The 18,347-nt window shown below is 41.4% G+C and overlaps 1 protein-coding gene across 4 annotated transcripts in view; it reads right to left on the bottom strand.

The window, feature by feature from the left end:
* Positions 1-414: 414 nt before the first annotated feature.
* LOC150080597 (secretory carrier-associated membrane protein 1-like) overlaps positions 415-18,347 on the bottom strand; it is a 200,133-nt gene continuing 182,200 nt past the window's right edge. For 2 of the 4 annotated variants that reach the window (XM_090381746.1, XM_090381747.1), the window contains exon 10: positions 415-960. Coding sequence is in view for 2 of the 4 variants with exons in the window: in XM_090381747.1 (XP_090237873.1) it covers positions 956-960 (5 nt within the window). In the remaining 2 variants the exon portion in view is untranslated. Of the gene's footprint in view, positions 961-17,170; positions 17,289-18,347 lie in introns of all 4 variants that reach the window. The other 2 variants (XR_016547416.1, XM_090381748.1) reach the window with 2 other exon arrangements.

The raw sequence follows: 18,347 nt of genomic DNA, 5'->3' as shown, positions 1-18,347 counted from the left end.
ATACAGAAGGATATATATATACAAAAAGAAGCTATCAACATTTTAAAAAACCTAATTATACATTAAATATAATAATTCAAAGTAATTCTGCACTGTTTTTCAGATACAAATATAAAACTAGAAATCTAAGTTTTAAAATGTGTCAAATTCAAAAGTAATTTAAAAAAAAAACAAAAAAAAAAAAAAAAAACAGAAGACAGAATTATATGCAGTTTTGCGGTTACATTTTTATATTTCCAGATAAGTTTGCAACAAGGGAGTGCTTATTATGTAAGTGCTGTATATCAAAAACATTGGGTTATTCAAATATAACCTAAAATCATTTAAATGGCAGAAGTGAAGAAAAAGTAATATATATATAATGATTATTAACAAAAAAAAAAAGGAATAATTGTTCAATTAAAAATTCTGCCTATTTTAGCAAGTATGTTTTATCAGAGGATTTTATTCAACGTCATATACATTTTCATTTGTACAGCTGATTAGGCAGACAAACTTTTAAGTCAGCTGAAATGTAAAAAAACCATTAATAAGAGGTTGCATACATAAGATTTGCAAAACTTTGCAATGCAACATGATTGAACCAATCAAAATGCCTGAACTATATGTCATGTACTATAGAAGGAAAAGTAATTTTAATGGTCAAACATGATTTCAGAAATGTTTGTAATAAGAGGCCCTTAACAATACAAAGTTTTAAAGCAAAAACCAGTAATTTATGAACATGTGTGTGCACTGAATGCACATATTCACATGTATATATACTCTTATTTCACCCTCCCCAGGACCAGGTTGCTAATTTCTGCAAAATGCAAGAAATGAAAATGCAGACAACAAATATAAATCTGTACAACTTCATCTATTATTAATATACACCTCACATAAGTGGCTGAATTGAAGAAGTTTGTCCTGTTCCCATAAGTCCTGAAGTCTGGATCTTGTTCTTCTCAAACTGTTATCCTATTTATAAATTATGATTTAAATTAGATTAAGTCAGAGCAAATTAAAGTTAATTTCTTATGTAATACATATTAATTTATATAAAGAAGATAGTAAATTTTGTGATCATTATCACAAAATTGACTATCTTCTTTATATGAAATGGTGGTGTAACATCCAAAATAATTAGGTAATAAGATAGTGATAAAAAGAAATGTGACACATTTAAAGATGCCATGAAAATCACTAGCTGAAAAAATTATACCAATACTGCATAAAAGATAGTGAATAATACCATAATTGTTTATTCCATCCACTACATTTCAAATCATTGATTAAAATAAGGACAATGCTTCCACAGCCCAACTTCTAACTTTCAGCAAACTATTACACTTTTAGATTATCTGCATGCTCTAACTTGCTAGCTTATCTCAGTTGTACATATTAAAAATCCTACACAGTTATCTTAAGAATATACACTATTTGGTCCTAATGCTGACATGACAGGGCTATAGAAACATGGTACCACCCAAAAATAGGGGAAGATGAGTTTCATTATGATATGTACAACGTATAGAAGAAAAATCATGTTTAACCAACCTGGTCGGCTGTTTTGAGGGAGTTACTCATGAGCTGGATGTAGAAAATAATTTTGACATTGTAACTTAAATTTCAGCGAACATTTGATTCAGGCCCACACGAGAAGTTACTGTATAAGCTAGAACATGTTGGAACAGGGATGGCTGCAGGGCAGGAGGCACAGGGTTGTTATTAATGGTTATTCTTCAGATTGGGCTATAAATTACAAGCCGATACAGAAGCCTACAGTAAATATAAACTTGTCAGCAATCAAGTCACCAAAATTAAGTCTCTGAAGGAAGCCTTCAGAGACTTAATTTTGGAGGCTACTAGGCTTTTCATTCCAACTAAGAAATACTGTTGAAGGTTTAGGCCTAAATGGATGTCAGATGAATACCTAATTTATATTAGTTATTCATCTAATTTATACTAGTTTATATCTGCCTATGGCAGATATAAACTAGTCTGTAATTAAGCCACAAAGGAGGTTAGGCATGCGAAGGCAGCTTACGAGAAATCTTTGGCAAAGGATGCAAAGAAAAACAGCAAAGAATTCTTTACTTAATGTAAACTCTAGAAGGAAAGGGATGAATCGGATTGGACCACTTAACATAGATAGGTTGACTATTGATGATCATTCTTAGGTAGCTGATAAACAATGAGTATTTTTCATCTACATTCACACATTAGGAGTTATTCAATGAGGGGAGTGCCAGAAGTTTATCGAACTCTAACAGGGAGCTAAGTGATTTTGTAATAACTGAGAGCAAAGTGGAGGAGAAATTGTTGAGGTTAAACATAAAAAAGGCACCTGGGGTGGATGGGATCATCCATTTATATAAAAGGAGGCAGCAAAGGAAGTAAGCAAACCCTTAGCCATAATTATGACAGCTTCCTTGGACTCAGGGGAGGTCCCCATAGACTGGAGGTGTGCAAATTAGCATTAGCATTAGTAGAGGCATTTGATGCAAGAAAGCAAGCTTATGCAGCATCAGCCAAAAAAAAAAAAAAAAACCCACTTCCACTTCACCCCTTTGTTCGTTCAAAATACCTGTCCAGCTGAGCCTTAAACTTATTTAGGCTATCAACCTCCACCACAAAGGATGGCAGTCTGTTCCACCAACCAACCACCCGCTGGCTAAAGGAAAATTACCGCACGTCTATCCTACATCTGTCTTTCCTCAATTTGAATTTATGCCCTCTCAGGTGATTTTTCTGAGCTAGAGGAAGAATCCCATCAGCATTGAGCATGCTTAAACCATTCAAGGCTTTATACACCTCTATCAGATCACCTCGCTGGTGCCTAGTCTCCAGACACTGTAATTTGCAAAACTTAAGCCTTTCTTCGTAAGAGCACCCCTTTGTTCCATTCACTAATCTTGTTGCCCTTCTCTGTACTCGTTCCAGCAGCTCTACATCCTTCTTGAAATGAGGCCTCCAGACCTGTATACAGTACTCTAGGTGTGGCCTGACCATTGCCTTATACAATGGAATAATCACCTCCTTATCCCTGCTGGAAAAATTCCTGTATATCATTGACAATACTCCATGAGCTACTCTTGCAGCCCGTCTGCACTGCTCAGAGAACTTCATATCTGCCTGCACAATCACCCCCAAGTCCCTTTCATTCTCTACCACTGTCAGTGTAGTACCACAGAGTTGATACGTTGCTCTGGGGTTGCTGTTTCCCATGTGTAGTACTTTACATTTGTCAATGTTAAACTTCATTTGCCACCTCTCAGCCCATCTGCTCAACCTTTCCAGATCCTGTTGCAGCAGCATAATGTCAGTAGTGTCCTTGACAACCCTGCCAACCTTTGTATCATCTGCAAACTTGGACATTAAGCTTGATATACCATCATCAATATCATTTATAAATACAGAAAACAATAATGGACCCAACACTGAGCCCTGAGGGACTCCACTAATAACATTAGTCCACGATGAGCAGTGTCCATTGATTACCACTCTCTGTCTTCTCCCCCTCAACCACCCCTTTATCCATAGCAGCAATTTGCCTCCAATGTCACACTGCTCCAATTTGTGTAGCAGTCTTCCATGTGCAACAGTATCAAAAGCCTTTCTAAGATCCAAGTATATAATATCAAAGTTATTCCCTGCATCCAGTTCTTTTGTGACTGCATCATAGTATCCAATCAAGTTGGTCAGGCAAGACTTCCCCTTAACTAAACCATGCTGTGTCTGAGCTATAACTGAAGTCTTGTCTAAATGATCCTGCAGTGCTTCTTTAACCAGTGCCTCCATTAATTTTCCTGGAACAGAAGTTAAGCTCACAGGTCTATAATTACTTGTGTCAGCCTTTGATCCTCCTTTGTGAATTGGGGTCACATTTGCACATTTCCAGTCTATGGGTACCTCCCCTGAGTCCAAGGAAGCTCTCATAATTATGGCTAAGGGTTTGCTTACTTCCTTTGCTGCCTCTTTAATATAACTGGATAGATCCCATCCACCCCGGGTGCCTTTCTTGTGTTTATCTTCAACAGTTTCTCCTCCACTTTACTCCCAGTTAATTTCAAGATTCTGTAGCTTACTGCTAGAGTTGAAAACACCTCTGGCATTCCCCTTGCTGAATAACTCCTCATGTGTGAATGTCGATGCAAAATATTCATTTAGTTTGTTAGCTACCTGAGCAGGATCATCAACAGTTGACCCATCAATATCAAGTGGACCAATCTGATTCATCCCCTTCCTTCTAGAGTTTACATAAGTAAAGAACTCTTTGCTGTTTTTCTTTGCATCCCTTGCCAAGGATTTCTCGTAATCTGCCTTCGCCTGCCTAACCTCCTTTGTAACTTGGTTGCATATCAACTTGTATCTATCATAGGCTTCTGTGTCATGTGTTAATTTGTAAGTATCCCATGCATTTTTCTTCTCTGCCATATGCCTCATTAGTTCATCTGACATACATTTTGGCCTAAACCTTGAACAATATTTCTTAGTTGGTATGTAAAGCCTAGTAGCTTCCAAGATAAGTTCTTTGAATGCTTCCCATTTTGAATTTGCTGTTGGTAACATCATCATCAGTTCGTCCCACTGCACAGAATTTAAATACTGTCTCAGTCCATCGTAGTCGCCTTTACGGAAGCAATAACCCTTCCCTTTACCCCTAATGGTAGTTACCTCTTTGAGTAAATCCCACTTCAGCACACTGATCACTGCCACCTAGTGGTTCATTTATCTGCAGATTCTTAATGCATGAAGAATCACTGCTGATAATCAAATCAAGAGTATTACTCCCTCTAGTTGCCTCCCGAACATGCTGATGTAGAAAACAATCATCCAATAAATCCACAAAAGCCCTGCTAGTGTGTGAGTAACCAGCCCCCAAATTCCAATTGTATCACCAATTCACAAAGGGGGTTCAAAAGATAACACAAGTAACTATAGACCTATTACTTTAATGTGTTCTGAGGAAAATAATGGAATCACTGGTTAAAGAAGCATTGCAGGATCATCTAGACAAGACTGCAGTAATAGTTAAGACACAGCACGGGTTTGTTAAAGGGAGGTCCTGTGTGACCAATATGATTGGATACTATGATGTGGTCACAAAGGAACTGAATGCCAAAAATAATTTTGATATCATATACTTGGATTTCAGGAAAGCTTTTGATACTGTTGCACATGGAAGACAGCTGTACAAATTGGAGAGGTATGGCATTAATGGTAAGTTGCACAAAGGATAAAGGGATGGTTAAGTGGGAGAAGACAGAGAGCGGTAATGAATGGACACTGCTCTTCGTGGACAAATGCTATTACTGGAGTTCCCCAGGGTTCAGTGATGGGCCCTCTTTTGTTTTGTATATTTATCAATAATATTGATGAAGATATATCATGTTTAATGTCGAAGTTTACAGATGATACAATGTTGACAGGATTGTTAACAACAGTAAAGACAGTATGCTACTCCAACTGGATCTAGATAAGTTGGGCAAATGGGCTGAGAAGTGCAACTGAAGTTGAACATTAACAAATGTAAAGTACTGCATATGGGTAGCAACAGCCGAAGAGAAACATACCTAACTATGTGTGGTACTACACTCAGGGAAGTGGAAAGTGAAAACGACCTGGGGGGTACTTGTGCAGTTAAATATGAAGTTTGCTGAACAGTGCAGATGGGCTGCCTGGGCAGGTCATGGAGTTGTCAATGGTATATAGGAATTTTGCTAGCAGGGACAGAGAGGTGATTATCCCATTATACAAGGCAATGGTCAGGCCACACCTAGAGTACAGGTCTGGCGGCCTCATTTTAGAAAATGATTAGAGTTGCTAGAATGAGTACAAAGAGCAACAAGATTAGTGAGAGGAACAAAGGGGTGCTCTTACTAAGAAAGGCTTAAGTTGTGCAAATTACAGCGGTTGGAGAGTAGGTACCTGCGAGGTAATCTGATTGAGGTGTATAAGGCTTTGAATGGGTTGAGCCAGCTGAATGCTGATGGGATGTTCTTCCTCTTTCTCAGATTAAGAACCTGAGGGGGCATAGTTTCAAATCAAAGAAAGACAGTTGTAGAATAGATGTGTGGAAATTTGCCTTTAGCCAGCGGGTAGTTGATTGGTGGAACAGACTTCCATCTTTTGTTGTGGAAGTTGATAGCCTAAATAAATTTAAGGCTGAGCTGGACAGGCATTTGGAACAAATGGAGGGGTGAAACGGGAGATTTTTTTTTTTGGCTGATGCTGCATAAGCTTGCTTTCTTGCATCATATGCCTCTACTTATGCTAATGTTAACTATGGCGCATGCACGAGTCGGAACACAGTATAAAAAACACCTGACACTGAGCTCTTTTAATCAGTGTTACTTCTGTTTTTCAGATGGGAAAGGCAGCGGACTTAGGTGAGTTTGACAAAGGCCAAATTGTAATGGCCAGATGGCTGGGTCAGAGCATATCCGAAATGGCACGGTTCGTGGGGTGCTCACGGTCAGCCATGGTTAGTACCTATCGAAAGTGGTCCGAGGAGGGGGAACCCACGAACTGCCAGCGAGGGGTTAGACAACCACAAATCATCGATGCTCGAGGTGAGTGAAGGCTCTCCCGGATGGTATGTGGCAACAGAAGGGCATCTGTGGCACAACTTGCTGGTAATTGGAATGCTGGTGATGGGAGTAATGTGTCACAACACACAGTACATTGAACCCTGCTGAAAACGGGGCTGCATAACCGCAGGCGACTCCAAGTGCCCATGCCAATCACAGTTCACTGGCGACAGCGCCTACAATGGGCACGTGAGCATCGAAACTGGACATTGAGTGATTGGAAGAAAGTAGTCTGGTCCAATGAATCACGTGTCCTGTTGCACCATGTGGACAGCCGGGTATGTGTGCGTCGTTTACCTGGGGAAGTGATGGTGCTTAGATGCATCATGGGATGAAAACAAGCCGGTGGCAGCAGTGTCATGCTTTGGGCGATGTTCTGCTGGGATAGTCTAGGTCCAGTCATCCATGTGCCGGGCACTCTAACGTCTACCACCTAACAACTAAAGATGCAAATCATGACCAGCCTAAAAGAGGAATTCAAGACAACCAGAATAAAGTTGGTCAGGAAAACTAAAAATGTCGGAGTACTGATAGAGACAGAAACAAGGGAGGAAGCGCAAAAAATTATCACTAATACCAAAATCACTGAGCTGGGGCTCACAGCGACTACCCCTAAAAGAAAAGGGCCCTCAACAGTTATATATGACTGGATAAAGACCTGACCCCGGACCAACTAACAGGGGAAATCTATCAAAGAAACCTGATGTCCGCTCTCCCAGAAGGGACGAACTGCTCACACCAAAATATTCAACCAAGTCCAAGGATGGCACTCAACGAAACTGGATAATTGAACTTGTACCTGCAGCATGGAAAGTATTAAACACCCAGAACAGAGTATATGTAAATTGGGGTAGCCACCGTTTCCGTGAAGATGTGGCTGTACCCAAATGCTTCAGGTGCTGTAAATACGGGCATACAATGCACACCTGCACCCAGACTGACCCCACATGCAGCCACTGCTTGGCAAAAGGCCACACTTACAGGGATTGCCCAAACAAGAGTACTGACCCAATCTGCACCAACTGCAAGAGTCTGAAGCTGGACTGCACCCACTCAATCAGGGATAACAAGTGCCACACCTACCTGAAGGTTAAGAGCTTGTTCCAATCCAGGCTGGATTATGGGAATGCGCCTTAGAGGATACAATACTACAAAGGTAAAATTTCTGCAGATCAACGCACAGAGGGCCAGAGCAGTAGCGGATCAGATCCGTATCAAGTCTGAAGAGGAGAATGTAGATGTCATGATAATACAAGAGCCATACTCACACATGAAGATAGTCAGGAGATACCCCTGACCTACAAGACAGTACAATTAGAGGACGACACCCCTTGGGCCGCAGTCGCGGTCAGAAATCTGGATATTACTGTGACCAAAATCACACAGCTTTGCACAGCCTGGGCTGCATGTGCCCACCTCACCACAGCTCTGGGGGCATTTTATGTTATTGCTCTCTACTGTCGTCGGGGCGAAGACAACCTTTGCCACAAGATACCTCCAACTGGCTGCTGACACCCTTCCCAACGCTGACATTATAGTCGGTGCAGATGTGAACTGCCGGTCACCAATGTAGCACAGTCACACACCAGACAGACATGGCACCAGAAATGGAACTATATTGGAAGAGTTCCTTGCAAATTCAACATTGACAGTGTTAAACCAGCCAAACAATTTGCCCACATTCAGTAATACACTGTGGGGGGGCCACCATAGATGTCTCCTTGGCTTCCAGGAACATCGCTAATAATGCTACCGACTGGTCCGTCCAAGAGGCCTGGACAACGTCCGATCATCAAGCCATTACGTTCCAACTCAACAGATCACTGACTAGGGTACCTGCAGCTAAACAAACCACTCACAGATACTCCATTTCCAAAGCAAACTGGGAACTCTTCCAAAGTACCTTAAAAACCAGCATACAACAGAGACAGAGGGAGTTTGAGCGCCTCGAAGACCCAGATCACCTCCAAAGCAAGATAACAGAGATCATAACGCACACAAGCGACATTGCCATTAAAAAGAAAAATCCAACCCCTGGGGCTGTGCCCCGGTGGAACCTAGAACTGCAACGATTCTGGAAAGAAACACAAACCAGAAGGAACCTTAGCCTGCTGAAAGGCCTTTCAGCAGGCCAATCGCTCCTGGTCGACAGCGGAGGTCGAAGTACTCCGACAACGTTACAAAGAAGCAAGGAACACTTACACAGCCCAAATCAGAAGCTGTAAACAGCAATCTTGGGAGCGCCTGGTCTCCACTACGGGAAACGAGAACCCCTGGGGAATCGTCTACAAACTGACCATGAATAAACTCCCCCGAGGGGAAGTTATTGCTGCCACCATATTGACCCAAGGAGGCATGTCCACAACCTGGGAGCAGACCATTTCCAATATCCTGGACACAGTCTTCCGCCCAACTATACAACCAGAGACAACAGAGCAGATCCAACTCTGCTTAAAAAATGAAAGCGATCAAACAGCAATGACAGAACCTCACTTCGCCGTGGAGCTCAACAGTGCTGTCTCTCTCATTAGGGGAAATAAATGCCCTGGACCAGACCTTTTGGAACCTGAAATCATCAAAAAGACAGTAGAGTGTGTTCCGAACCGGTTGCTCAACCTCTGTTGAAGAGGTTGAGCAACAGGTTCGGAAGCGGCAAGAGGTTGAGCTTTCTTCCACCGACCTCGTGGAAGAAAGCAAACAAACGTCAAACTAATCCTGAAAAATCCAACCAAACCACCACACCTCCCAGAGTCGTACAGTCCGATCGCACTTCTCACAGTTGTAAGTAAACTACTCGAACGCCTCCTCTACGGATGAATACAGCAAAATTATGACAGCAATATTATGATAGGCTGGACTGGCCTCACCCAACCAATTTGGCTTCAGGCAGGGTCGCTCAGCCGTGGACGCCTTAACACACCAACAAGAACAAGCAAGAAGATGCACCAAGAAGTATTTCCCCATGATTGCCGTGGACTTTGCTGGGGCATTCAACTCACTTTGGTGGCCAAGCGTCTTGGCAAGGCTTCGGGTTGCTGGGATCCCAGGCAACCTCTACAGCGTCATCAAGAGCTATCTCACAAACAGATCCATCAGGATTGTTGCTCCCTATGGGACCCTCTCCAAGAATACATTTCGCGGCTGTCCACACAGCTCGGTCCTTGGACCACTACTGTGGAACATAGTAATGGACTCCTTCCTAGCCATAGACCTTGTCGAAGTAAAATCACAGGCCTTTGCTGACGACCCCTTACTAACAGTGTCAGTGGACTTAACTGGAGACATTGGCAAACCAGGCTCTGTCCACCCTTCAGGAATGGGCAAAGCAAAATCAACTTAGAATATCCCCTGCAAAGACAAACTCCATTCTGCTCAAGGGGTGCCTCAACCTCAGGCAGCCTCCACAAATCAAGAATGACCAGAAAACAAATTCTCAAAGCAGCTAAAGTATCTAGGCATGATTCTAGATCCGAATCTATCATTTCAGGAACACCTGAAATACCTGCGCACAAAAGTCAGACGGTACACTGCATTGGTTGCCAGAGTCACTCGCAGAGACTGGGGCCTAGACAGACGGGTGCTATGTCTTTTCTATAAAACCATCTTCACCCCAATAGTCACGTACGCATCTGCGAGTGGTATCACAAGGCCACAACTGTTGTCAATAAATGAATCATTGACTTGATTTACTGATCAATCCTTCTGACCATTACTCATGCTTGCAGCACAGTGAGCACGCATGCCTTGCAAGTCCTTGCTAGTGTCCTTCCACTGGACTTAGAGATCATAAAAAGGGGCCTCACGCACCACCTGGACAAGGGTATCCCACACAGACATGTTTGGGATTCACCACCGACATCATCAATAGCAAGACTATGGAAAAAAAAAGCTGCATGCTCACCTGCTGCAGGTGTGGCAGGATAGATGGGCCACCTCGCAAAAAGGCGAAATCACCAGAAAGTTTCTGCCCAACATTGGCCAAGTTTTTCCGAACTTCCCACCCTGGTTTTCCCCGTGCCTACAAGTAACATACCTACTGACAGGACAGGGAGCTCTGAATGCAAAGCTATTCCTACTCGGAATACAGGAAGATTCCGCCTGCATCTGCGGGGCGCTGGAGAGCTGGCAGCACCTCATGCACGATTTCCAGCTCTATGACGACCTCCACAGTGCATTCATAACCAAAATACAGTATCTACCATACGGCCAGGAGCACCACACCTTGGACACCAGGGAAGAATATCAGGCTTTCTCCAGTTATGCACTGGCCCTGTTCACAAGACAGAGAGCTCTTATCGCAGTGAACCGCAACCAACCACTGACACAATAAGGAAATGAACAAACCTCGAAGGCAATCGTCCCGCAGAAGACGCCTGGAACCCAATGGCCTCCGATAATCAAGGCACTAAACCCTGAAGTGGATCAAAATTCGAATCGAAGAGAAATGACTCTATAAACAACATTGACGCAAACACCACATGGATGGGAAATGAAACAAGAAAGACCCCACAAATGCCGACAAGCAAACCCGGACCTTTTAACTGTAAAGACTGCAGAATGGACGGGAACCACCCCATGAACGATCACGCTTCGGTCTTATCTCTCCTGGGAATGGACTAGGACCACCAGCAGCTCTGCTGCCAAATGCTATATGGCGAGCTGAATGGGGTACCTTAACCCTATTCATCTCCTCTCCTCCCCGGCAGGAGGGAGAGGAGACATGCTCTGTTTCCTCCCTCCCTTGCAGACTTGCGAATGCCATCCAAACTTCCCTCTGGTGTGGCATGGGCATGCCACACTGCCTAGCAGGGGTCATCTCCTCTATTGACCCCTTACTTCTACTTCTACCCACCACTCTTCAGCCTCCCCTCCTTCCCACTATTATCTTTCATCTAACGTGTAGCCCACACGTCTAAATTTAATAACAACAAAATTCTGCCCAACCTATTAGGCCTTTTAACACATCTCTCTAGTGTTCAACCACAACCAGCGATTTGCTAACAGCAATCTTATTAAGAATTAACGTCAAACGCGTATATATATATATATATATATATATATATATACAAAGGGTACTAGGAAAGTTTTGCAATATGACGCAACAATGAATCACAGGAAGCTGCTTGTTGCTGCATGTTCATACAAGCATAGTAGCCGCCGCGCCAAGTCGATGGGCTCAGTTATTCATTAGTAGTGAGAGTGTAAAGTGCTTGCGATGGCATCGTGGTCACGAAATGAGATAAGGACAGTTTTGCGGTATAATTTCGTGCGTGGTTTAACCATAGACCAGTGCTTAGAAGAAATGACTCTTGCACTAGATGATGATTGTCCACATCGTACAACGATATTCAGGTGGTATAGAGAATTCCAAAGGGGAACTTTCACTCTGGAGGATTCTGAGAGGCCGGGAAGGCCACGAACGTCAGTTACGGAGGAAAACGTTACTGCTGTGAGGAAAATGCTTGACGAAAACAGGCGAGTGACCTACCAACAGATAGAGGATACTTTGGGCCTAAATGCACCAGCAATTCGTTCGATTCTGCAAGATCATTTGCACGTGAAGAAACTTTGTTCTCTCTGGGTGCCGCATCAACTGACTGAAGAGCAGATGACACGACGTGTGACTTGGTGCCGGGAGATGTTAAAAAAGTTTGATAAGGGACAATCCCGGTATGTGAACAACATCGTGACAGGTGACGAGACTTGGCTGTACTATTACGATCTGCCGACCAAGGCTCAAAACAAAGTTTGGGTCTTTGATGATAACGACACACCCGTAATTGTCAGAAAATCCCGATCTGTAAAGAAGAAAATGATAGCTGTATTTTTCAAATCGAGTAGAATTGTGGAACGTGTCGTTTTGGACACGCAGAAGACAGTCACAGCTAAGTGGTATACTGAACAATGCCTGCCTAAAGTCATTGGATCTATGAAGAACCTGCGGCCAAAGTCAAGAATGGACACCTGGTACCTCCATCACGATAATGCTCCAGCTCACCGCGCCAAAGCCTGCACCGAATATTTGACAACGACAGGACTGAAACTTCTCGAGCACCCTCCCTACAGTCCAGACCTTGCTCCCTGCGACTTTGCACTGTTCCAGCATGTGAAAATGAAGCTAAAAGGGAGGCGGTTTTCCAGTGATGAGGACCTTCTACGGGCTTGGGACAACGAGTGTGCTTTACTCCCTAGTGAAACTTGACAGAACTGGTTTAAAGATTGGTTTCGGAGGATGGAGAGGTGTATTGAATGTAGAGGAAATTACTTTGAAAAAATTAAATAAACAAAGCTGTATTGCAAAACTTTCCTAGTACCCTTTGTATATATATATATATATATATATATATATATATAAAGGGTAATATAAAGAACCATTAGAATAAGCAAATCAATCCAATAATAATACCATCAGGGACTTAAGAAAACGCAAAAAAAAAAAAAATTTTTTACTTTTTTTTATCAATAATTATAAATATATATATACAAATTTGTATATATATATATATATTTTTTTTTTTTAGGTCCTAGCCACTGAAATCCCAGGAAACTAGGTGGCAGGACCTGCTGGAGCAACTTATCATGATTCTGGACACAGCCGGCTAGCCTCCACGTGGCGAGGTATGGGCAAAGTCAGGCCCCACTGGGGGGGGGCTGGCAGCCAATAAGCCAGACAAACAATGGGCACAACACATCACACTGCATAAACATGGTCCACACACTTTCAAGTCTCTGGCTTGACAGTGTACTGTCCTCGATACAGCGAACACACGCAGAGATGGGAGAAATCCCAGGTGCCATCTGACACGAACATACCTTATATCTAAACATCATTGCTGACCAGATAGACCCTTTTGTGGCAACGGTCTTCCCCTCTGGCAGTGCTGTCTTTCAGCAGGATAATGCAACAAATGTCACATAGTCAGGATTGTTAGGGACTTGTTCACAAAACACTAGGAAGACTTCCGGGTATTGCCCTGGCCTCCAAATTCCCCATACATCAATCCCATCGAGTATCCGTGATTTGTGTTGGAACAGCAGCTCCAATCTGCGGCGTCTCAACCACAGACTTTACAGAAGTTAAAGGATCTGCTGGTTAAGTGTTGGTACCAGATACCAAAAGACACATTTAGAAATCTTGTAGCATCCATGTCTTGCCTGATATGAGCAGTTTTGGCTGCACGTGGAGGACCAACATCATATTAGGTAGGTGGTCATAATGTTTTGGCTCATCGATGTATATTCATAGAAGGAATTTTTTAGGGATGAGGATGCCAGAACTTTATAAAATTCTAAGAGCTAAATGATTTTTTGATAAGTGAGAGGAATGTGGAAGAGAAATTGAATCTAAATATAAAAAAAAGGCACCTGGGATTGTTGGCACCTATCCAATTATATTAAGGGAGGCAGCAAAGGAGATAAGCAAACTTTCAGCCATAATTATGATAGCATCCCTGGAAGGTCACTCTGGACTGGAGATGTGCAAATGCACTCCCAATTCACAAAGGGGGTGGTATCACCAGATGATATGAGTAATTACAGAGCTGCCAGCTTGACTTGTTTCAGGGAAAATAATGAAGCCACTGGTTAAAGAAGTAATGCAGGACTATCTAGACAGGAATGCAGTATACTGCAGTTGCAGCATGCATTTGTCGAGGGCTGATCTTGTCTGACCAATCTGACTGGATACTATGATGCAGTAATAAAGGAACTGGATGCAAAAAATAATTTTTGACACTGTATACATAGATTTCAGAAAAGATTTTGATAGTGTCAGCATTAGTAGATGCATATGATGCAAAAAAGCAAGCTTATATAGCACCAGCCAAAAAAAAAAAAAAAAAAAAAAACTTCTTCCTGTTTCACCTATCCATTCATTCGAAAAGTTTGCCTAGTTCAACCTTGAATTTATTTAAGGTGTCAACTTCCATGACATATGGAAGTTTGTTCCAGCAATCAACCACCCGCTGGCTAAAGGCAAATTTTTGCCTATTCTACAACTGTCTTTCCTCAATTTGAATTTATGCTGTGCTGTACATAAAAAAAAAAAAAAAATGCTGTACATATTGGGAGCAGTGTGGCATTAAAGACAAGTTACTGCTATGGATAAAGGGATAGCTGAGTGGCTGAAGATAGAGTATCAATGGGCAATTCTCTTCTTGAACTAATGTTACTAGTTGAACCACCTAGAGTTCAGTCCTCAATCTGAATTTACACCCCCTCATGTGTAGTCTGAGCAAGAGAAAGAATGCCATCAGCATTAACGAGGGTGGTTCAATAAAGAATTGCCCTCGCCTACTTCCACATATCACAGAGTCATGATATTTTGTGTGTAGCATCATACCTATCTCTGTACTAAACATGTAAAATTTCAGCCCTGTGTCTTAATTTTTTTTTTCTCTTACAGAGCTGAACGTCTGACAAAGTAGCATTATGGACAAAGTTGAAGCCAGAGCTGTAATCCGGTATCTGTTCTTGAAGGGGAAATCTCCTAAAGAAATCCACAAGGAAATGACTACTGTATATAAGGATGAAGCCCCATCCTATGGCATTGTGAAGCACTGGCAGTAGGTGTGGTCAGACATCCATAGAATCTAAGCCAATTCCAGGTTGTCCCCATTCAGCTATTGATGACAGCATGATCAGAAAAGTGGAGTTGTTAATCATGGAAGATTGCCGGATATCTGTGCATGAATTGTCCCAGAAGGTGAAGATTAGTGTGGGCTCTGCTGAAGCAGTCCTTCATGACCAACTCCATTTACGGAAATTGAGTGCAAGATGGATTTTCCGATTATTGACTGGTTTCCAGAAGGCTGATCAACAACAGAAATCACAAGACTTGTTAGCCCTGTGCCAAAAAAATGAGGAAAGACTTTTTCTCTAGTCTAATCACTCAGGATGAAAGTTGAAACCATTTCGACCCTGAAAGTAAAAAGCAGTCCATGGAATGGTGACATCATGATTCCCCCTCCCCAAGAAGGCAAGGGTCCAAGCATCAGCAGGACAGGTCTTGCTGATAGTGTTTTGGGATGAGAAAGGCGTAATAATGACTGATTAATTACCTCCCGAAAGGTAGAACAATTACAGTTGCCTATTATGCCAACTTACTCACAAAATTACGGGAGAAAATAAAAACATAGGCATGATGTCCAAAGGTGTGAGAATGCTTCAAGACAATGCCCCAGTTCACACTTCCGAAATTGCAACAACACAAGCAGCCACTTGTGGATATGAAATACTGCCCCATCCAGCCTACTCACCTGATCTTGCACCATTGGACTTCTTGTTTCTTTCCCTCAAATCATTTCTTTGGGGGGGACCCACTTCCCTGACAATGAGACACTCATGTCTGCAACAGAGTCATGGTTCAAAGTCCAACCTCACCACTTCTACAAAAACGGTAACTGCAGCCTCATCTAAGCCGACTGGGATAGCCGGGTGGATAAAGTGCCTGCCTGGCAACCCAAAGGTCGCGGGTTTGATTCCCGCCTCGGGCTTGGATCAAAGTACTGCAAAATCCTTGGGAGCTGCATTATGGCCACAGAAGCCTATGCGCCAACAACTACCAAAAAAAAAAAAAAAAAAAAAAAAAAAGCAGCAGCCTCATCCATCAATGGGAAAAATGTGTAAATCTGCACGGTGGCTATGTAGAGAAGGACTAAAACCTGTGCCAAGAATCAACAGGCTAGCACCTCTGCAGCTAGGTCAGGGCAATTCTTTATTGAACCACCCTTGTAGCTTACTCAATCCATTCAAAGCCTTAAATACCTCAATGAAATGTCCTCACAAGTGCCTAATCTCCAGGTGCTGTAATTTGCAGAGCTGAAGCCTTTCTTGGTAAGCATACCCTTTTGTTACCCTCACTAATCTCTTGTTATTCTTTTGGAACAACTGAAATTGCCTGACATTATTTAAATATTTTATCACGAAAATGGTTGATTAGTTGGGAATTTTTTGGCATGTTAAGAATTTTGAATAATAATATATTATTGTATAACAGGAGTGGCCAACTTAATTTGTGATGCGATCTACTTTTTTCCTTCAATAGGTGCCGCGATCTACCATCTCAAAAATTTCATTGCACAAATCGAGGGATGACTGTATATTTAAAATTTGTCATGATCGACCGAAATTAAATCCACGATCGACTGGTAGATCGCGATAGACTCGTTGGCTACCCCTGTTGTATAAAAATGGTTGTGTTTAAGCTAACCTACAGAAGGTAACCCCACACTGAAATCACAAAACAGGTACTCACAAGGGTTTGAAAATTAAAAGGAAATTTGTGAATCTGAAGGCTATTACAGGTGTGTACAGTTAAAAAATTCTCTAGCTACTGGGTTATATTAGGCCTCTTGTAGACATGCTTCAGCATTACACTAAGCAATATTGTTTACAGTTATCTTAAAGGATGACTCAATTTAAATTTCTCCAAATCTTCATGTTGACAGTAAGTTTAAGAAAGGAATTATTACCTACAATATTAAAATTAATGATTGTGTTCCGATTAATTAATCAATGTTCACTGTATTTTCCAAAACTGAAATTCTAGTTTTAATTTAAATACTGGATTTATTCAAAATATGTGGAAGCCTTACTTAGCATAGAGTTTTAAAACTACATCCGAGAATTATGCAAGTCTTGATTACCATTACTGCCATTTCAAAGTTGTGTCATTTCTGTTGATATCTTGACTCGTCATTTGCAAATTTCCATCTGGGATCCCAAGGAATAATAAATATTAATGAATAAACTTTAGTACTCTGCAACCTTCCTTTAACATTCTATGGATATGTAGTTTATAGACATTAAATCAAAGTAAGCATTAAATAGAGAGGGAAGGAATAGAGCATACATTTTAATTTGACAATATTTGCATAGACTCATAGGTACACTGGTGTGTGTGAATTTGAGCCCTTAATCAGAGAGTTCTGATATGTGGATGGGTTTCTGCTGGGCGAATAGAGTATAATTAAGAGTGTGGTGGGAGTAAGATTCAAAATGACATCTAGCTGCACATGATATGTTAAAATTACTACAATTAATGCATTAATAATTCATTTTTAAATAATTTAAATTATTTAAATATAATAATTTAAATTTTTGCACTGAATGCACCATATAATCCATGGGGTAGAATTTTCCCATGTAAGCTTCAAATATAAACAAAATTCCAAATATCAGAAATACATTATTTCATATCATAAATAAGTTACAACATTGCTGTACAGACTATAAATAAAATTTATTATACACTATTTAAATTTTTGATCTCCTGAATGATCTTGATTAATAATCTATTTGCTTAAAAACAGCTGCTGAATTTTAGATAGCCTGTGATATGCAAAGGGTTTTCCTATATATGTTTTTGATCATTAAATTGTCTTGTTTAGGTGTGCTTCTTTTAGAAGAATTTTTGGCTTATTTGTCCCCAAAACACATTTTAGACCAACTGCATGAAAATGAAACTACACTGCTCAATAAAATTAAACAGAACACGTAGAAAAAGTGGTGTAACTTGTACAGCTTGCATTGAAGCCGGACAAAATTTGATTTGGTATGGTGGTGTACCATAGAATAATGATGAAATGAGGAGACAGCAAGAAACTTTGGAGAGGTAGAAGGGACATTTATAGGGGTTGCATAAGAATTACCAAAAGATCACATTGCAGAAGTCAATACAAGATGCTTGAAAAGATGGTCATATGATATCATTATGGCATATGATCCTCTCCAACAGCTAAACAGGCCTGACAACAGTGAACCATGCTTGAT

The sequence above is a fragment of the Mastigoproctus giganteus genome, chromosome 9 (genome assembly GCF_048544385.1).
Source record: "Mastigoproctus giganteus isolate SK-2022 chromosome 9, ASM4854438v1, whole genome shotgun sequence".
NCBI classification, from domain to species: domain Eukaryota; kingdom Metazoa; phylum Arthropoda; class Arachnida; order Uropygi; family Thelyphonidae; genus Mastigoproctus; species Mastigoproctus giganteus.
The sequence above is the reverse complement of the archived record's forward strand: the minus strand, read 5'-3'. Positions and strand labels throughout refer to the sequence as shown.